Source organism: Pseudochaenichthys georgianus, chromosome 5 (genome assembly GCF_902827115.2).
Source record: "Pseudochaenichthys georgianus chromosome 5, fPseGeo1.2, whole genome shotgun sequence".
Lineage (NCBI taxonomy): Eukaryota > Metazoa > Chordata > Actinopteri > Perciformes > Channichthyidae > Pseudochaenichthys > Pseudochaenichthys georgianus.
In genome coordinates, this window is record NC_047507.1 from 29,063,452 (window position 1) to 29,085,631 (window position 22,180).

A 22,180-nucleotide genomic window follows, 5' to 3' on the forward strand; every position below is an offset into this window, starting at 1 on the left:
CTAAGGCTGTCCAATGAGGCAGGAAGCAGCAGTTACAAACTGGGTTTTGGAAAACAATGCATCCCACTTAGAGAGGTCCGAAGCATAGCAGCTATGTGCTGAGATGCATGTTGCACAGTGTTAGTTTTGAATAACATGTGATTTCTTTCAACAACTCATTTGTATTTCTTCACTTACTGTATTTCTGTAAACTCAAGCAATCTTTCTCTGCAGAACCCTCTCTGTACAGAGCACAGCCCATATACAGATTAACGTGCTTTAGAGTATGCTCAGCAGTGTGTAGCTGGTGGTCAAACCATCTAGTATTAAGAATGAAGTATGTTATATTTGGTGCTAAAGTTTGCATGTGGTAAGTGTTTATGTAGTTTTGAGTGCAGTTCTTCACTGAGCAGGAGAAATTAGGTGTTTTGCACGTTGGGTGTGTGGTTTTGTGAATTGTGTTTAGTGTTCTGAGAAGCTGAGCAATTAAAAAAAAAATGTGTGTTGGCAATCGAGAAACTGTAAGAGAAAACATGTACATTTGAAAACGTCTCTAATGTCAGAAATTAAACATATTATTGATGACTTATCAATCGGAATACTGTCATACTTTTTTCTGTGTTTACATTTGAAGTATGGCTGTGATGTGACTCACACACGTTGTAGTCTTAACCAAAACAAACATCTGCCCCTCTCTGGTCAGCATGCCAGCTCCTCGGCGCAGGCGGAGATGGGGCTGAGCACTGCGACTCCGTTGTTCCTGGCGGTTTCCTCTGTTTGATGAAGATTGATCTCACACACACACACACACACACACACACACACACACACACACACACACACACACACACACACACACACACACACACACACACACACACACACACACACACACACACACACACACACACACACACACACACACACACACACACACACACACACACACACACACACACACACACACACACACACACACACACACACACACACACACACACACACACACACACACACACACACACACACACACACACACACAATTGTGCAGAGCATGCCAGACTTTGACTCATGGAGAAAAAAAAATCTTTTTCACTTGTTTTTTTTTGTGACTGATTTATTTTGTGTCTCAGCAATAAAACATCATCTTAAGACAATATGTACAGCAGTAGACATGTAAGGCAGAAAGGGACGCTTTATCTGGAGTGTAACTGAAGCATTATGTAAGCCTGATATTTCAAAGCTGTCAGTCTTGAAATATGTGGATCTTGTTTTTGTTCTCAGTAAGATGCCAACTTTCTTAGATAAAAATCCATCTCAACACTTGCCAAACTTAGTTCTGTTACTACATTAACATGTCTCTTAGTATTGCAGCACAAGACATTTGTTTTATTTTTCCTTTACTTTACCATTCAGTGAAACACACATGTGCACATCCAAACTTAGTATTTTGTGCATTTTCAACATCAAGGATTCTATTTTGAGCCGTCAGAAATAGGACATAATAATCTAGATCAAAATGTCACACAGAGCGAAATCTACTTGGTGAACTCGTATTTAAAGCAGTGTGTGGAGTGCCTCTGTCACTCTTCTTCTCCTTCGGCTGGAGTGAACAGAGTCAAATAGGCTAGATATCGACAGAAGGATCCTTGAAGCGATGCTATCTGAGCGATGTCGGTCTCTGGAGGGCCCAGGCTTCCGGTTTACTGGGAGTGAGCCAGAGCTCCGGCACCCTGACCAAAACCAAACCCTTTGGGGCCGAAGTTCTTGGCGTAGCAACCTGTGAATGAAATGACAGAGACATGGTTTATTAAAGCGGGTTGCTACTGTGCTTTTAGATGTCGGGTGGTCTATTTGCACATACAGTAAAGGCATTATAGAATATGAATACAAATATACTAAATGGCAGAAAGTCACGGGGGCTGCTGACCTGTTTGTACTCAAGTCATTTCGAGTGATCGTCTGCACAAGGTTACTGTTCAAATGTCACTCACTGGCTGAGTTTAACTTCTGTGTACTGTTATTATACATGTTGTACACTTATATACTGCCTATACAAAACATTTGCAATACAGTCATCCAGTTGTGATACAGAGATGAGGATTTTCTCATTTGTGATAGATGTGAAAAGTACAATAAATAATTATGTCATCACCTAACCAACAGATTATTTCCTCAATTAATCAGTATAGTGTTTGCTCCATAGGATATCAGACAACAATAACAAATTCCATTAATTAAAAATGCCAATTATATACTAAAGCCCACACTGCTTTATTTTGAGCATCAAGCCGGAAAACTGAAAATATACTCCATTTTGAAAGTTAGACGAGGAAATCGTATGCATTTTTGTTGGACAAATGAATAAGTGATTATTGAGGGATTTACTGCTTGATTTTTCTCAGACATCACTTCATGGGATTAGTTGTCACAAACCTTTACAGAAGATCTCTCCGTCTCTATCGGCGAGGGTTGTGGACTCGAGTCCTTTTCCACACTTGGCGCAGCGAAAGCAGCCTTTGTGCCAGGACTGATAAGAGAGCAGAGACACAGTTAAAGAAATACAGAGAACTGTCAAATCATCGTTTTAATTTAAAGTACAATCGATAATGCGTTTATCTCTTACATTTCCGCCTCCAACAACCTTCTCGGCTGCGTACACCGTTTTCCCACATCGAGGACACACATCTGAGCCTCCTTGTTTCTGAGCGAACTTTGAGGCGTTGGGGTTGGTTGTAGGGCGATGAGGCGCTTGTCTGTCATGAAGAAAGAGAGCTTTAAAGATGACAGTTGGGGAGGACTCGAACTACTAACAGATATCTGGATCTCGTTTATGTTTCATCTCTTAGTTGAAAGTATTGAGTCAAACAAAAACTCAAACATTATATAACGTGTTGAAATCACAAAAGATCCAAGGCACTTCATAGTATGCCATTATATTTAAGGCATTTTCATTGTTTAATAAGAGAATGTACGAGTCATTCCACCATTTGGATGCACAGTGTAATTGTGATATACATAGTTGAAGTGCTGTTTGCTCACTCTTCAGGCTTGATCCCCAGTCCCTCTCCTGTGTCCATGCTCAGGGTGCCGGCTCCGCCTCCGAACCCGTAGCCTTTTGGCCCGTATTTCTTGCCATAACATGATTTGCAGTAGATTTCATCCACATGGACGGCCACTGTTGTGCTGTCTAAGTTCTTCTTGCAGACCACTTCAAATCAACAAAAAAGAGAACACATTTGAAATCAAAATCACAAGCTCCTACGGCACAGTAACTCCCTTTCTCCAAAAAAATAATTCTCAGATGACTTTACCCCAAACTATGCGTGACAATTTAAGGAGGAAACCCACTATGTGCTTGGCTGCCTCAGATAAATACGTGTCTGTGCTTCAGGGAAAGTGTGTGTACCGTCCTCTGCCATATAAGGAAGCTTTTGTCACATGTTTCCACTGGATCCATATAAGGAGTGAGACATCTGAGCGAAATCCTGCTGAGGCTCACTTTCCTGCCCTGATGCCAAATACCCCGCATTCCAACCTGGCACAGGTCGTGATTACCTTTTACCCTTTGGAAGTTAGGTCAGTATACAAATAAAGCAGATTACCTGAGAACTTAAAATACTTACTGCACAGAAAACAGGATTTATGCCAGCTCTTCCCCTCGCACTGCATTTCCTCTGCAAAGTAGACGGTTTTCTGGCAGCAGCCACACTTGTTTCCTCCTCCGAAAGGCATTCTGTAAGCAAGCAGGAGAGCCTGTTGTGTACATTTTTCATTCACTGCATGTATAACATCTGTCTTTTGTAAAACAGATCAGTGTTGCTCTGCAGAAGGAGAACATCTGCACTACTTGAGGCGAGATGCAACAATACCTATACAAGGAGAGGTAGCAGTTTGCTATGATACACTTTCTATCTTTTGTTTGAGCATTCTAGCATGAAGGACTGTCCATCCCTGATAATAAAATGCAAAATATACCTGCTGCCAAGATAAAGACGAAATGACCTCAGAATACACTCTGTATTAAAACCACGCCAGTGTCAGCACTGAGTAACATAGTGCCTTCATGTGGGTGATCTCATGTTATGAGGGTCGTCATCCACACAGAATGTCATTAATCTACTATATCGTTCTGGATAAACAGGAAATTCCCTGCATTTTATTTTGTAATCACACGTTAACAGTCTTGGGCTCAGACAACCCGACAAGCTACCATGATTTAAGTTTAGTTACTCAAACAATACTTTAGAACATAATAAATAACAACACAGTTTAAGGATAGCTTTGAGCTAGAAGACTTTAAAAACACAGTAAACAAGAATATTTGTCCTGGTACCTTTTTTTTAAGGTTATCTAATTTCTTTCCTGCTGATGAACAGGAAACACTTGAAGCATAAAGTCATCCTATCTAGACAATAAGAGGAAGTATCCATCTCTAAAAATAGGCCACTTAGCTGAAAGCCAAAGCCCACAATATTAAGAAAAATACCAAGTTGTCGTTTTTACTGCATTTTATCCTGCATATTTTTTTTTTACAAATGTAAACAATAAGACTGACTTGTAGGCTCAAAGTAATATATGTGTTTAGGATTGTTGTTAACACCCTAAAACCATACACTGTCAGTCATTTTGTGTTTTCATCTCTTAAAATAAATACGGCCTGTTGTTTGAAGCTCAAACCATCAGGTCAAAGTATTTAAGATAAAAACACATACAAAAGAGGAAACAATAACTTGTAATTCTACTATCACATCTTAACATGTCAACATCTTAAATGAACCTACCTGAAAGTCAAAGAAGGATCCTCTCCTGTTGTTGAGAGATGTCTGAGTTTAGGAGAGGCAGAGGTCTGATGAGGAGAGACAGAGGGAGGCTGAGAGGACACCAGGCTGAGGGAGGAGTCACAAGAGGGAGACAAGAGAGGGAGAGAGATTTTAGTACTAGTTTATTATGGGAGAGGTTTGGACACAGAAAGAGATCCTTCATCTCCATGTTTGAGAAACTGTTCTTGGTGAAAAAGAACAGAGCCTCCTGCCAGAAAACAGGCATACATGAAATGTAAAAGCAACCGATGGATGGTGTTGTAAAAAGGAGCCCAAACTGTTAAGTTTCAAAGTCATTCTGCACGTTAGCGGCCCCAAATGGAAAGTAGAGCTAACTGTTTTTCATGGTTTAAAGGTCCCCTATTATGCTGTTTTTGATCAATACATTTTAGGTCTCAGATATATACAAAACATGTCTCTGAAGTGTTTAGCCTCAAAATACCAACCAGATCATCATAGCATCCCATAAACCCCTCTGTTTCAAAAGTGCGGATTCTGTGTCTGTAGCTTTAAATGCAAATGAGCTGCCGCTGGCCACGCCCCTCTGCGAGATATTTGGTTAAAAAAAGCACAATGGTGTTCTAGGAGGAGATTCAGCTGATAAGGGGGGGGGGGGCGGGGTGTTATCTTGGTTGGTTATTGGCTAATGGTTACACAAGCCACGAAAACATTATGACATCATAAAGTGGCCAAGATTTGATCAGCTCATTTTCAGACAGGTTTTTATTTTGCATAATAGGTGACCTTTAATATCTACATGTAATGCAGCAAAACCTCCATAAATATTGACTTGACCAATCCGAAAGTCTCTGTTGAAAACCTCAAATAAATATTTAAACATTTATTTTGTTTCATCCTCTGAAAGCTCTGTTCGTCATACATATTATTTCCTCAGAATTACATTGTGAGGGATTTAGTGTATGTGCTGTCTCTTTGTTTTAGGTGTTTAGGGAAAGTATTGAAGATCGAAACTTTGTAACTTATGGCTTTGTAATCACACATCCTTCATCTCACTGAATTTGAAGGGAGACAGTTTACGCTTTAATTTGAGGTTGTCTTCATATTTAAACAGTGAATACAGAACCAACAATACAGTACAGCCTTTCACACATAGTTGCTAAACCGTAAGGTGCATCAATTAATTGTCCAAACTTCGATAATAGGGCTTGCACTTTAATTTAACATTATATATTTGTATAGATATTTCCCTATGAGTTGGTGGAGATTAAATCAGAGTTGAAAGGAGAGTAAATACTGGACCTGAATTCATCAGACACGACCACAAATACAAACTAATGTTATCCCATGTCTTATTATTTGTAAATAAGCAACTGTTGCAATCAACTTCCATCAAATCAAATCAATCCACATACAGTAAAGGTGAACAAAGGTCATAGTTGTTGTGTTGCAGCTGCCCCCGGGTGGCCAACATGCTTTATTTGCAGCAAAAGAATGCTCTGCCTTCAGTACTGCAGCCATCTTTTCTTCTGGCTTGTTTCAGGGATTTTGTTCCACTTGTTTCCATCCGTCTGGTATTTAGCACGTGCAACACATGATCAGTTGGATTGAGGTCAGATGTCTGATCTGGCAAGTCAACAGCATTCCGCTAATTTGCACCAAAAACCTCCTTGTTTGCCTCTTTATGTCGGTTTGGTATCATTGCTGCTTATCTTGAATAGACTACTGTATAAAGAAGAGGAAAAAGGGCTGCAGGTCCACTGCTCACCAAATATGTTTGTGAATAACCTCGAATACCCTTAAAGCTGAAAGTAAAGAGCTGCACTGTATTCAAATTGAGAAATTGAGTGTGAGAACATTTCAAGTTTGAATCTAGTGGGCAATCAACCTTTGTGATAGCTGATTGTGTTTCAGATCCTTGCTCTGAACCACATCTGACCTTTTCTCATGTCAGCTCCTGCGGTGGATTAGTCTTCTTGGGGGTTCTTATGTTGTCATGCAATGATCAGTGACTGGATGTGTGTCCTCCCGGCGATGCTTTTGAGTCTGTTAAAGAGAACATCATATGCAAATTCTTAGGTTCATATTTTGCCCAGTCTGTTCTGATTGGTTAACTGTTCGGCTCTGTTGTGATTGGTCAACCGCTTACTAGTGATGCCCGGCCCCTTACGTCCCGTCTACACTACAGGCATCAAAAAATCTTGAAGCTGGGCGTGTCAGAGGCTTGGCGATTTCTCGCGCCCAAGGCGACCAACAACCAATCAGGAATCTCCCGCCCGCCCCCGGCAATGGCATACAAAGCAATAGCAATGTTAAAACGAAGTAAACTGGATATAAACTCCCCAAACAGGCGAAAACCTACCAGTTTCACCCACTGTCTCTGCCACCTCCCTCCATGCCCGGTTCCTCCGGTTTGTATCCCGGTAAATAGTTCTGGTCGGAAAGAACCGGGTGATTTGCTACCGTAATTTCTCGTTTGGAATATGAGGAAATGAACTGCGGTCTGTTCTCTCCCAGCTTGCACGCGGTTTGATTGGCTAGCGCTTGTACTGGCGGGATTTGCATAAACGGGATTTGATTGGCTGATGCCAGCTTCGAAAGCATCGGGAGCATCAAAAGTTGAACATTGCTAAACTTTTGATGCTCACGATGCTTGCAAAGCCATGCCATGCTCCCCACAATGCAGTTCGGCGAAGATTCAAAATCTTCTACGTCACCCCATTCAAAAGAATGGGCGAAGCGTTGAAAGCATTTTTCGATGCCTGTAGTGTAGACGGGGCGTGAGTCTATCACGTATAATGAGTTGGAGCGCTAGCCAATAGAAGTGCGAGTGTTACAAAGTGATGTCACTACGTTATAGAAGTACATTGTTGCTGTCTTGTGAGAACAATGTCCCTCCAAAACAGACATTTTTCATGATTCTTGAGAAATATGCCAACAATGCATTTTTCAGATGTTCTAAAAATATAAATATTCATACTTATCAGTTATATTATTTAAAGAAAAAAACAGTTATTTTGGAGACTTTTCACTATGTCAGTATTGCAACAGTATTGTTGTTTTGATAGTAAGAGCATGTGGACTTGACACTTGTTTGTGCGTGACGACTACTGGCACAATGAGAGCATTGTTGGCATTTCACTGGTGATCTTTAGTTCACTCTTTCATTCTTCATTAGATCACATCACACGTGTGACCTTTACTGTTCTCTATGATAGATGAATGGCATGGTCAGATTTACTATAAGGTCATCCTGCTGTACTATGGAGCCTTAATTCCTTATTTTATTAAAAAATAAATAACCTGGATGTTAGTGCTTCCGGCTAGGCTCACACATCTCCCAGAAGAGAAGGATCAGGAGAGGTGAAACTGATAGGGAGAATGACATCGATAAAAGGAGGGAAAAGCCAGCAGAGAGTGATGCTGCTCGGTCTGCCTTCCTCCTTCTCTCCAAGCCCTGCAGGCTCTTCACCATCATAGGAAGAGACAATGATGAACTCAAGAAGACTATTTATAGCTCACTATTGGCCAACACTAGCCCTCTGTTTCTGCTCTGTGGACATCCGCCCTGGCTTGTTGTGTAGTATGTGCACATGTGATTATGTTCATGACGGAGAGGGAGAGGAGAGGAAGAGAGGAGTAGAGTGACAGAGACTCAATGATTTAATCCAGAGGAAGAGGAGAGGATAAGAGGCAGGGCTGAGGCTGGGCTGGCATCCATCCATCAGCGTGCGGAGGAGTGCTGAGAGCTTATTGGACTCTCATAGAGGAATTCAGCACAGTCTCTCTTTTTTTCCCGTTTGACCTGACTGGCAGCCAGGACTCCTCCCCTGGTAATGGTCTCTCTTTTTGGCAGAGGGTTTCACAGAGGCTTTGCCAACTTGTCAGGTGAGGAGGTAGAGCCGGAGGAGGTGAGTTCATGCTGAGAATGTGTTTGAATAGCCGTCACCGTGTGAAAGTGTTTCGATATTTTACTCGGTGGTATAACATGTTAAATCCATTGCGGCTGTTTGGAGTTTTATTTCTCCCAGAGTAATCTATTAGTCTTGTTTTGCATGTTTAAGATGCATGTTTTTCTATGTGTATTAACTTCAGTGTAGAGATTGTAAATCAATGGGTTGACATACAGTTAGACCAATCTGCTGCTGTTTTGATCATTTATAAATTATATAAAGTGTTTTTTAATGCTAAATACCAAACATTTAGAGTTCCTGCTTCTCAAATGTTAATATTTTCAGATTTTCTTGTTTTTTAAGAATTGTACACCACATGTGTTTTCGGGTTTAGACTTGTGGTTGGACGAGATGTGACATTTAACTTAGACTTTGAAGTGTTATGATGGGAATTTGTTTCACTTTTTCAGCACTAATCCATTGATAGGATAATCAATAGATTTGTTTTAATATAGGAAAATATTCGTAAAAGCCATCCTTTGCTGACAACATAAATCCCACTTTTCCGCCCGTATTAAGTCACTAATCCGCCTAAATGTAACTTTATAGCAATAAAGCTCTTGTTTATTTTGGAGTCCCAGTCTCTGGAAAACAAAAGCAAGCTGTTCAAACACAAGAAGCCACAAACAGTTTGTAATATTTCATTTACATGGATCAGGATATGGAAATACAACCCTTTGTTCGTCCATGCATTTCAGGGGGGAAGTGAGATCATTCCGGGATGGCAGAGGGAGTTTGGCAGGATGTGTGAGCTGCACGGCCCTCTCTGTCTGATTCAACAAGCAGCAGTTTGATCATGTTTCACTGAGTTTAAAGTGCTGACTTCTGCTCTGTGGCACGCACCGTGGCCATAATGAGAGGGGAGGTGATGCAGTTTCATAAATTAGTCAGTAGAGGTCATGTATGGGCAGAGATTGTGTTTTAAGTGGTGTTGAGGCACACCCTGATTTCTACATTTCTGGCTTTCTCTCTTCTCTCATGTACTTTTTGCTGTAATCCACGTTGATGCAAAAGGTGACGAGGCTTATTAACTGAAGCAGAACGTGCAGAGCGCATTGCAGCGTGAAGTGCACAATTAATAAGCTGGGAGAGTAGGCTGAGGGATGAAGGACTTTGCTATCTGTTCAATTCTCTCGTCCTGTGTGTACCTGCCTGTGATCCTGCGGATTCTTAATCTCGGCACCTCTAATTAAGCTGTGATTATGTTCAGCACTGTGCAAGAGATATAATAATGTAGATAGCAATGTGAATCTCTCAAGGTCAGACAGCAGTATGTGTGTCTGTGTGCAAGAATAATAACACATTTCTGAGTATGTCCATGTCCAGCCAGGGCCCGTCTTTGACTGTAATCCTCACTTATCTCATGTCTGTGACTCAACACAGAGGATGCAGGGTTCTTATTTCCAAACTGCCTCTCGTCTATAATCTCTCCGTATGAACTTAAGTCATCCTGCAGAGCAATTAACTTCAAGGAGAGGCAATATGCACTAGGGGAATAAATCATAACTTGCATCACACCACCCGTTGCCCTGCGTCCTCTCCCCAGTTGTGCTCTCGGCACACGCTACATGTGGTCATGTTTCACCAAATGACCTCGGCCTGCACTAATTCAGCCTTGTAAGATGATTGTGTGAGTCATTCTGAAATATTTGGCATCACAACACACAGGGAGGTGTTGTCTTAGCCAGTGTAATCCTGACGCAAAGATTATGTGTGGAAAATGTGAATGTTATCCCATGTTGTCACCACATCCTCGCTCCTGTCATTCAGTTTTCCTGGGCTGACACCTCTGAGCCGGCTTCCTTTGGCCCAGATTCCCTCCGAGGGAGTCCGTGCCCTTTATGCAGCCAACTACAAACGTGCAGTGACAATTCAAATCAGTCCAGTCCACTGGCGCTGGCTGTGACTCAGGACACTCAGCGCCAGGCGGAAAAGATGCATACGCAAACTGTGACAGAAAGAGAGAGCGAATCAAGTGAGTGCAGAGGGTGAGACATTTTTTCGAGTTTAACAAGGAGGGAAGGTGTCCAGTTTTGGCTCAGCCCTTTTCTTTAAGAGAGACTTGGACTGGCGCAGTGCCAGGTCCATTTGCAAGTCAGAGAGAGCGCCTTCTCGCTAAGTAGTGTGAACCACGGGCTGCATCTGCAGCAGAGGAGCTGTCTAGAGTATTGTTATGCAAGCAGGAAGGGAGCAGTCCCACTTTGATCAAAGCATCGGACAGAGGCGAGGATGCTCTGGTCCTCGTTGGAGCTGGAGGATGCTGTACGCTGTCCTTTGCGTGGAGTAGACAGACCGTGCAGTGTACTTTACATGCACATTGCTTGGAGGAGCAACTCTGCACTGCGGGATCATGAGATTGATGAACTGATGGACACCTGCTCATCACTCCGCCTCCTTTGCACTTGCTTTTGAGCCACTAAGTTTTGCCAACCTCATTTTAGGTAAGTTTTAATTCCTTTCTGAATACAGAGAATGGGTCACAACAATAAGAATATCTAAAGTAGGTTTTGTGATCGGCAAAGCCAGCTGCACAGTTAGTTTTGTAATTGGATTAATCATGTTATTGATCTGAACTTTCCATTCCCTTACATGCTGACCTTGTTGTCTAAATCAGATAAACAAGTCCACAACTACACAGTGCATGTCACTGTAGTGTTGGGGATCATGTGAGCTGTTGGCAGACCTTTTACAATACAGTGTCCCGTGATTGGCTGATATATTTCAGTCATGTGTGGCTGCTGGCAGAGAGACAGAGGCCAGGCCGCTGAACTAAGTCCTCCAAATACTCATCGGGGAGTCATGTGCCCAGTGGTTGTCTGGGCAACACAGTCTCACTCCCTGATCGTCCAATAGCGACGCTTGGTCAGGGGCCTATGGCGTGCAGTTGTGACGTGCCGAGTCTCCTTCAGCTTCATAAACGGACGCAAAGAGCTTTCAACCAATTGCTATATATTCCCATCGGCGGCGGTATTTGACGCTCATGGAAGCACCGGATCGGTCCATGTCGGCGGCAGTTAAAGGCAATGTGAGCGTCTATTCCCATTGGATAACGGAGGATTTTACACCCGGAAGTAAGTATTCTCCTTACTGTCGATTGATTTGACAGTGATATCTGCACTACTCATCAACTCAAAAACACCCGATTACCCTTGTTGATAAACATTGATTGATTTAAAGTGTACAATGCTTTTGTATTTTTCCCCTTCGATTCAGAGAAACAAATATTTTTCCGAGTTTAGGATGGCACTACCCAGAATCCTCAGCTATCATTTGGGACTACACCATGTGCTTTGCTTGACAAACCCCGTGATTAGTCCTCAAGCTCTGTGATTGGATGTTGGAGTGGCAGTACGCGAGGTTTACGCCGAGCGTCAAAAAGCACTTTGAAATGGAATGAAACCCATCGACGGCACACTATCCAAAACAGGACTCGAACACAACACAAGGCAATTCAAAGAGCTTTACAAAAATGAAAGACATTAAGAAAAAAGCATTTTAAAACAGCAATTACTCTAAACGTGTAATAACGTGCTTTAACCAGTAGGTGGTTTGGGTTAAAAAACTGTCAAGTTTACAGTGTTAACACAATAAAATATACTGCTGTTTCTGGTTTAGTTTACGACGGATACATTTTGTTATTGTTTTGATATTTGTAACACAAAAGTTATGAAAAAAACCAACAGCAACACAGAAAAGATGGTCTTAACATGACCCAGCGGTCTAGTTAATAAAAAAACAATAATATCAAAACAAATTATTACTACTAACTTTATTGTGAAATTAAAACAGAACGGTAAAAGAATAGTTTCCGGTCTATTCTGAGTCCCGTTCTCTGTAGATAAATAAAGACAGATGTGTAATATTTAATGCAGCCGAACCATTTATTATGCATTCATGTGATGACTTTTAAAGAGTAAAGCAAGCACTGCTGAATAAAGTATGATTTTCACTTTTACGAAACGTTTTTTTTCATATGGAATGCAGTTGGAGGTCAACCAATCACAGAGCTTGAGGACTAATCACTGGGTTTGTCAAGCGGAACGATAGCTGAGGATTCTGGGTAGTGTAGTGTCTTCGGAAATCCTAAACTCTGAAAAAATACTTGTTTCTCCGAATCGAAGGGCAAAAATACAAAAGCATTGTACACAATTTAAACCAATCAATATTGTGTAATCAACAAGGATACTCTGGTGTTTTTGAGTTGATGAGTAGTGCAGATATCACTGTAAAATCAATCGATAGTAAGGACAATACTTACTTCCGGGTGTAAAATCCTCCGTTATCCAATGGGAATGGACGCTCACATTGCCTGTAACTGCCACCGACATGGACCGATGCGGTGCTTCCCTGAGCGTTATATCCCGCCACCGATGGGAATACATTGCAATCACTTGAAAGCTCTTCGCGTCCGTTTATAGAGTGGCGAAGTCCCTCCCCTTCCGGTGGACCTCCATGGGACTTTATTTCGAAAAAAGTATGTATTGAAGTCAATGGAGAGAGAAAGATTCTCTTTCGATCCCGTTTGAATTGTGCCACGAATTACACATATGATGTTTGTCAATTTAAAAGATAATTTTGCAAGTAAAAAAAAAAGAAATGTGTCGTAGAACTGTGAAGTAACACTGTTGGTGTGAAACGCTCAACGAACTATATCTCTGGTCTCGCAGAACAACACACGTCACCAAGATGGCCGTCACTACTGTCTTGTCAACAAAACGATTGACTACCCTCACTATCACCACAATGAAACACGTCCAGAAGAATGTCATGCAAAGCTGCCTGCCTTCCTTTGATTCTCTCTGAACTGCCTGGTCTGTTTAATGTTTAATGTCAACCATTTGTGCAGATAGCATGAAGTAGAAAAGATCGGCGATCGCCGATGCTAGCGTTAGCATTTCTCCTCCGGGCTTAAATTGTGTATTATAGTACAGTACTCTTCAAAGGGTTCATGAAATATGACTACTACTCTTACTGTTTAACATTTTGGGTTACTTAATGTTACTTCATATTAAGGCTAATACAAATTATAAGGCTGTAATGCTAACTAACGTGCTAGCTACTAGCTAGGTAGCTAACTTGATCCAGCCACTCCTGGTCCTTTCATCAGACGGGAAGCGAAAGAACGAGCAAGACCCATAGCTGGTATGATAACAACCTGGTACTAAGCACACAGGCATCTTGTTAAAATTATCTTATCTTAGCCAGCGCCATATAGATTATATCTATTATATGGCGCTGATCTTAGCTATCTCTTAGTGGAGGAAAACAATTGTGACATCACTTACGTGACTCTGGGATTTGTAGTCTTTCTAGTTGCGTATTTTTCATAGTCTTATATTTCAACAGTTTTACGACAAACTGTGATTTTTTTTGACATGGAAATTATGTTTTAAGATTGACAAACATCATGTGTAATTCATGGCACAATTCAAACGGGATCGAAATATACGTTTTCTCTCTCCATTGACTTCAATACATTATTTTTCCGAAATAAGGTCCCATGGACCGGAAGTAGATGGGCGGGACTTCGCCACTCTATTAGCTGAAGGAGACTCAGCGCATCACAACTGCACACGATAGAACCCTCACCAAGCGTCGCTATTGGACGATCAGGGAGTGAGACTGTGTTGGTCTGGTATGTACTGCTGACTCATACCAGTGTGTGTGCTACAGGCTACCACTGCATCAGGATCAGTTCACACTCATCACCTGAGTTTACAATGAGATACAGTAGACTGTGATTATTCATGCGCTGCTGTCTGATTGAGGCCTGAGTCAACATGAGATCTTCAGAAGCAATATCTGTGAAATATGAGGCTGATTTGATTTCTTTAAAATAAAAATGTCAACACACAGATACGTTTTATATGATATACAAATGTATGTTAACGCTATTGCAAGATATGTTTTGGAAATTGTTTCTGTTTTTACCAGAATATTACTTTTTTACCCTACTTTTAAGGAAACAACCATGTTTCTTATATAAGCTGCCTGCTCTAATCAATGTATTTTAGATGTATATATATTTATCAAATGAATGAATGTGTGTCCTCCATACTGTAGTTATGAAAACCACAGATTATTATCACCCTACCCTCTCAGAGCTACACAGCGCTTTAGCGTCTTTCGGCTCATTGTTTTGGTTTTCTAATATTTGTTTGTTACCTTTCATAGTTTTTGAAATATTGTGATTGATTTTCTGCATATCTACCACATACTCACATTGGTTTCGCATACAGCATCTCTGTAAAGTATGTGTATTCAGCAGTATTCACTCTCTCCACTAAACGGCTCGTTGCAGCTCTTGCCCCCCCCTCCCTGTGAGCCCAGTGTGCTCCGATTGGTCGGGACCAGTCGGGACGTTGTGAATTGCGCTGAGCTCCGTGGAGGTGTGATTTCCTTGTTTAGCGATACACAGCAAAACACAGCCAAACTCATCCTGAGCACACACAAAGTCACAGCCGAAGTAAAAACAATAAGTGTGGCTTGATATTGAGTAAGAAAAAGGTTGATAAACGCTGTGAGAATGGGTCTGCAGAGAGAATTTCGCCACGACCCCAACTGTCTGTTATCAGCCTGCAGCCAGGGAGGAGAAATCAGCAGAGCTGCATGCACTGAGTGTGAGGAAGTCCGTGGATTGGTCAATTTGGACCAATCAGCGGGGGCTTAACGTAACGGCTCCGCGGACGTAACGTAACGGCTCCACGGATTGGTCCATTTAGTTCCGGGGACAACATGACATCATGATGTACCCGGAAGAATCAAATGGACAGTGACGTATCTCCAACGAGGCGTTTTGGGGAGGTATTTTCTGTGTTAGAGTTTTACTCCCTCCATGGTGTACTTTGAGGGTTTTGACTCTGCACACCATTTACATGCATAAAAACCTTCATAACACACAAGGGGACGGGCAATAACCGGAAAAGCATGACATGTCACCTTTAACACAAAGTATCTGAGGCTGATGGAAATGCCATTCATTTTGCAGGAGTTAGGTCACAAATCAAATGTATGTACATGATAGTTTTCTGTGCGTCACCATGACACATTCTGGATGGTACCTAACAATATTTATGTTCCATACCCAGCCTTTGCACACACTAATGCACAAAAAGCAGACCATAAAGTAATTCAATTCAAGATAGTCCATGCATGGCCCTAGGAATACCACTAATGGCGGGGGAAGTCATTGCCAATAAAGTAGATATGTTGTGTGTGCAACTTGCTGCACTTTTGAACTTCAATAACTTCACTGTCACTTTGAATTATGGTACGACATCACAGAAATAGTGTCCTGTGGTAAGACAACAACTACTTTGGTGGTGGAAATGCTGCTGAAGGCATACTTTTCTCAGGAACCCTGCATAAAGCAGATGCTTTGTAGCTTCCTCCAGATCAGAGAAGTACTGCTGCAGGCTTTGGGGTTACACTGAGCTGCTGCACAGTAAATCCATAGCTGATTTTAAATTACACATATCATCGAAATAATTATGATTATATAATATTAGAGCACGTGAATGCTCAGTGATGATGGGAAATGCCATGCCGGAGAGAATCATGTTCAGAGGGGTTTTTTCTGCCTCTTAAATGCCACGTCTCTGTGTGTCGGGTGTGTTTGTGTGTGTGTGGTTTGTCTAGTTTGGAAAGTCTCTTCCACAGACACGCTCCACTGGCAGACATGTTCCACCTTGGCTAACCCAAAATGACGGCCTCGGAAAACTTGATCCATATTTTATGTGTTCTATATAAAACCGTTTTATATAATATTTGAGTTTTTAGAAACGAGATTTATCATATCTGCTACAAAGATGTAATTTCAGAGACCACAATGTCAACATGAATAGTTTTAGGCAAAACCATGAGGGGGATTTTCCCACTATGGCATGTCTCTGCTCCAGTTGTCCGTTAGAAGAACACATTTAAATAGGAATGTGGCTTAAGGTGTTAATCTTGCTGTCTTTAAAAAAAACATACTTTTGGTTTATAAAATGAACTTTATTATTTTGACTTATTTCATAAGTAATTATTCATTATTGTGTTTGCTCGAAGTGTAGTTGTACACAAATTTGAGACATTTAATTAAGTTTAGTTCTGCAGTCTTAAGTCTTCAGGTTGCATTTAATGTCCCTGCCAACATCTTGACAGCTGTCGAGTGGCATGTTGCCGCCCCGTTTCTCCCTGAAGACATGACATTTCAGTTCAGCTTTGTCCTCTGGGAGCTGAAGCTGAAGCGGACGTTGATGGAAGGACACAGAAGGCTCTTAGTGATAACACTGTTCAGACAAACTGACAGGACCGGTCTATGAATCCTTTTAGACAATACGGATGTTATTTAGACTTGAACAGATTCCATCTTGCTATGATGTAGCCTTTAGTTGAATATGTGGAGACCTGGATGTTATCTGCTGTCGGTTTAAGGCTGTACGAGAGTGTTTTATGTTTCACAGTCTCACCAATTTATAGGCAATGAAACCCAGATGTGGACTGGACCACTTATGATATGCCCAAGCGTAACATAATTAAGTTACAATAGAAAAACCATTGTGTTTAATTTAAGTTCATGAGTATCAAATGTTTCTTTATTGAAATAAATCGAACTTTCTTGTGAAAACCTTATGGTACTCACAGGGGACAACATGTTGAATGAGGGTTTATTTGTTGATTATCATAACATCAAGTGATTTTTATTCAAAACTGTATCAGATTGGTCCATTATTTACTCATGGCTTCACACGGTCAAAAGCTGGTTTTAATCTTAAAGAAGAATTCTTTATGTCCTAAAAGCAACATTTTGTTCCTAACTTTTTTTTACTTATATAGATTAAAAAGTTGAATCACAAAAATAAACTGTTCCTTTATGCTTGCACTTACTCACAGAGAAATAGAAAATGTACACATAGCCCAAATATAATACACTATTCTCAACATACTTAAACTGTAGAATGACAACAAATATGTCCGAGTTAACTATGATTCCTGTGCTTCTTAAAGGAGAGTCTAATGTGGGTAACACTGCAGATGGAGAGGGTCAGCAGCACTAGTGGTCAGTTTGAGTTCTGCAGTGTTAAGCCGGAGCTCAGCGGTGCCACGCACTGGGAGCCATATGTACATGTGTTTTCACTCCAACCGTTTACTCTGTTCACTAATTAGTTCCTCCCCTTCATGGCTTAAGGTGTGTTAATAGTCAAATGAAGTGTTACTGTTATAAATAAAAACCTCCTTACATTTCTGCTAAGCATATGGTTGTGTTATAGCAACCTGGCATACAGTACCATTTTCCATTTTTGATTTCTGAGTGCTTGATGGAAATAAATGGTGGCTGATGTTTCCTCTGCCGGCTCTTGAGGCAAGTTGACAACTGTGACGGCTCTCAGGAATGTGAAGAGCAGATGCTCGGTACGTCAGAAAACTGTGACTTTTGCTGTTCCAAAGGAAGGAACAACTCCTGTCACTCTGACTAAAATGTGAGTGTTCCAACATAAAGCTGGGATATTGGGTTAATAATGATCTACTGTAGGTATAATGACATACTGATGCTTCGCAGGTTCTCATCACAGCTTTCTACTTTGTGTGTACCGTCTCAAAAACCTGATTCTCATTCTAAATCAGAAGGTTTTCTAAAAAGATGGCATTAGGTTTCCACACAACAACCATGTATACATCTCATTGTTAACATATGAGCCAAAAGTATGGTCTAAAAAGCAAGATATGTGTATATTATTGGTAGTTTAAATGAACAGATGACAGAAGTTTTACACACCTACAACATAAATACACTTGATTATTGGTTATTCAAAAATGGAATAAGAAAGTGAGTTACAAATACTGGTCCTGCACAACATGAGGCTATAACACACTGCGCCTAAAGGAAAACATTAAGTCACACAATTATATATTCCTGGCCTCTAATTTATTATTTTTGAGCTATGGTTTAAAATAAACAAGTGCATAGCTCAAAATGTGAGAACATGTTCCACACATACAGTGTAACATCATCTTTTATGACAAAATACACTACATAGTTAACCAAAAATGTGCTTTTGTTTTCAAACACCCTGGCAAAAGATACTTTAGTTCTTCAAGTTTTAGTGGCAGATTTAAAAGATAATTGGTGAATGCTGATTAGCTAAACACATAATGTGCCTGAATTGTAAATGCATTAAGTGAGCAAGATTTTTGGCGCTATCTTCTAACGTTTTCTGACTGAAGTTGCTATGAAAGCTGAAATATCAAAGAAGTAATCATTAGGACTTTGCTGGAAAAAACCTCATACACATGGAAATATTTCAATTCACCCCACATGTCACCATTTATATGTTTTCAATTGGATTTAGACAGGGAAACAAAAAGCTCCACACATCACTTACGGCTGTCTTTCTTAGTGGCCTCAAGGATGAAAGTGAAAAACCTTGTTGTATTTGTTTATGCATGAAGTAAGTCCCTTCACGACAATTTGAAGGTCTGTAGCTGCAGAGTTTGGGAAGTGTTCTAAAGAACCCGTTTCATAGGATTGATGGGCCACCACAGACAACCGCCCACACTTTAACTCATAGCAGCACTTTAAGCATGCTGTAAAAAACACTTTAATATTCAAACATGAGCTCCTGTTCACCTTAGAGAACTGTGCCGGTTGCATAAGTGCAGCATGACGACAGATGCAGGTTGTTTCAGTGTGCATAAGGGATTTGACAATACAACATCCTGTGGTGCTTATGATCCTTTTTCTGATCCTTTTGGGGCAATGTCTGTTTTTGTCCCAGGTTCAAATAAATCATTTATGTCAGAGCAGCAATGTAATCTGGGATATTACGTGGATATGGGGGTAGGCCTCATTGACCCTGCTCAGCTTCAAGGCAGCAGACACCACTAGATTCATGTCTGCAGCTGAATTGAAATTCTGCCTTTGATATGAACTTTTTTTTAATTAAGAAATCCAGCTCTGCCTGTGTTTCTTTAAAAAGGAAACCAGGTCATGAAAAAAATGTCGTAGCAGCCTGTTGGAATTTAAACCAGCAGGAGTGCAGAGGATTGTAAACTGCTTTTAAACAGTAAAGCTATCGTAAAACACTATCATAAAATATGATATACATGGAGTTAAATCATTGGCTTTATGTTGTGAGAAGTTTAAGAGTGTTTGTTATGAACACTGTGCATTGCATTTGCTCTCTTTTATTTTAAATCATATTTATGCTCATAAGTTAAAGGTGGGGTAGGTAAGTTTGAGAAACCGGCTCGAGATACACTTTGTTATATTCCATGGAATGCTCTTAACATCCCGATAGCAATGAATATCTTAAGTGCTTTGACAAAAAATCCATTAAAAAATGTCTCTGTGGAAGCCGTAGTACTGTAGAAAGCACGACCAATCATTTTAGCCAGCCCGGCTAAAGTAACTGGATGGCCTACCTGCCTGTCAGCCTTCCATCTGTGCACAAACTTATCTCGTGCCCTCATTGGTCATGTGCGCGTTCGTGTGTGTTGGAGGAGGGGCTCTGTAAGGAAGTGGCAGATTTTTTCCAGCCGTGTATTTTCAAATTCTAGCGCACTCGAGCTGGTTTCTCCAAAATGACCTACCCCACCTTTAAATAAATCTAAAATCCAAATCGGTTTAAGACCCAGACATTTGACCATTGCAATGTTCTTGTTTCCAATCAACCTAATGCGGTTTTGGATCACAACTTGAGGGTTTGATTGGTTCATACATTTATCTTGGTTAACTGCTTGGTTGACAAGGCTTTTTAAAAAATGGTTATACCTCTTTACTGCAGCTTCAAAAGTTTATGTTTTTAATAAATACACAATATATAGTATATGAATGAAACCCTGCCAAAGCCTGCCAGTCAGGAGTGCCACCCACAACATGACACATCTTAGCTTAAAATCAATGTAGCTAATCATCACACTTACTAAATATATGCTTGTTTTAATGTGAAATTATGCAATTACTTGTTCTCCTTTGAATGTTAATGTTTAGTTTTACAAAAGCCTATTAATTTTTTTTTAAGATAATGGTCATTATTTGAGGTCAAGTGGTCCACCTCCACTCCAATACACTTTGGGGAACACTTAAATAATATAATACTAATATTAAATATTACAGCAACTACAAATGCATTTAAATCCAGCTTTTTATGGGTTTTCCCTTGACTGAAGTGTGTTATAAATATTTTCTTTGCGTTTAAATGACATGTGACATCACTAACTAGGGTGTAGCCTGAAGTACTTGAATGTATCAAGAGAATATTTCATTAATGTATAACCTGATTCAATATGGAATTTTAAATCCTTAAAGGTTACAAATAAATTCTTATCTAATATTTAAGTGTTTATACCGGCTGAAGCATTATTCAGTGTGGTGATAATGCCATGCAGCCACTGACCATGGGTATTCACTTAAAGTGAATTATAAAGGATAAATCCCTGTAATGGGCCAGCAGATTATCTAGCCCGCCTAAATGCCCACTCTAATCCTCTGTCACAAAAAGTACAGTGGGTTTTAATAGGAAAGGCTGTGTCAGCATTTCATGTTTTAATGCTAATCTTTGACTAATGATGTTTATCCAACATGACGACAAAGTGACATTTTTAAAGGTGATGACAGGACAGAAAAACATGGCTTTAACTAAACGCGGGAGAGTGCTGCTGCAGTGTGTCGTAATTCTGTTACCATGTGGGATGAACGAGATGGGAGACTCTGGCTTTTATTGATGTGGGAAAGACAATTCGATTATGAAATACAATTATTCAACAGCAGGAAACGCTTCTTTAGAACGTGTTGCTATGCGAAATGTAATATCTGAGGTTGTGTTACAACTGTGGAATATCTCTCATTCTTTGATACGACACGTTTATTCACTAGTCTGGCCATAATGTAGTCTGACCTTTAGCTTGCTGCTTTATTGGCAGATGAGGCTGCAGTTAAAACACAATATACTGTAACTCCCATTAAAAACAGAAAAGGCTATTGAGTGCCACCTACACAGGTATGTTTATGGATTAAGCCCCGAGCCTGTTTTTCAGGTCTCAGGCTTGAAAATGACATTCCCAGAACAAATGACCATATCTTCACTTCTAAAAGGGTTAAATTAATAATCTTTTTTCTCAAAGCAAGGTTACACATGTGAGTTGGATGTGGAAGTGTCAGAATCAATATAGATGTTTTTATTTTTAAAGTAAATTGAGATTGAACACAGTAAAAACATGTAAATTATTGTGTCTGTCCAAAAAAAAATTACTTATAGTGAATACGACCCTTGAATGATGGGATGGTAGACTAAAAGCTTTAGGAATCCAAACTACAACAGACAATAAGTAACCTGTATCAAAATTGATGCAAAACAAGTGAAATTTGACCTTTTTAGAGAGATTTAGCAACAACAAAAAACACTTCTGGGGTCATTTGGGTGGATTTGACCTATCTCGGCCCCCCCCCTCGCTCGATTTTGCTGATTGACATCTCTTTCTAAC

General features: G+C 40.4%; 2 protein-coding genes across 2 annotated transcripts in view; both read right to left on the bottom strand.

Annotated features, from left to right (window-relative positions):
* Window positions 1-22,180, bottom strand: part of LOC117446169 (troponin I, slow skeletal muscle-like) — a 187,675-nt gene that overhangs the window by 16,366 nt on the left and 149,129 nt on the right. The gene's annotated exons all lie outside the window — the stretch shown is intronic.
* On the bottom strand, window positions 1,085-6,716 carry csrp1b (cysteine and glycine-rich protein 1b). The gene is made up of 7 exons (XM_034083146.2): window positions 6,700-6,716; window positions 4,764-4,868; window positions 3,606-3,715; window positions 3,022-3,190; window positions 2,606-2,735; window positions 2,416-2,509; window positions 1,085-1,759 (listed from the first exon to the last, which is right to left on the bottom strand). The coding sequence occupies exons 3-7, from the start codon at window positions 3,712-3,714 to the stop codon at window positions 1,683-1,685; spliced, it is 579 nt and encodes a 192-aa protein (XP_033939037.1). The 5' UTR covers window position 3,715; window positions 4,764-4,868; window positions 6,700-6,716; the 3' UTR covers window positions 1,085-1,682.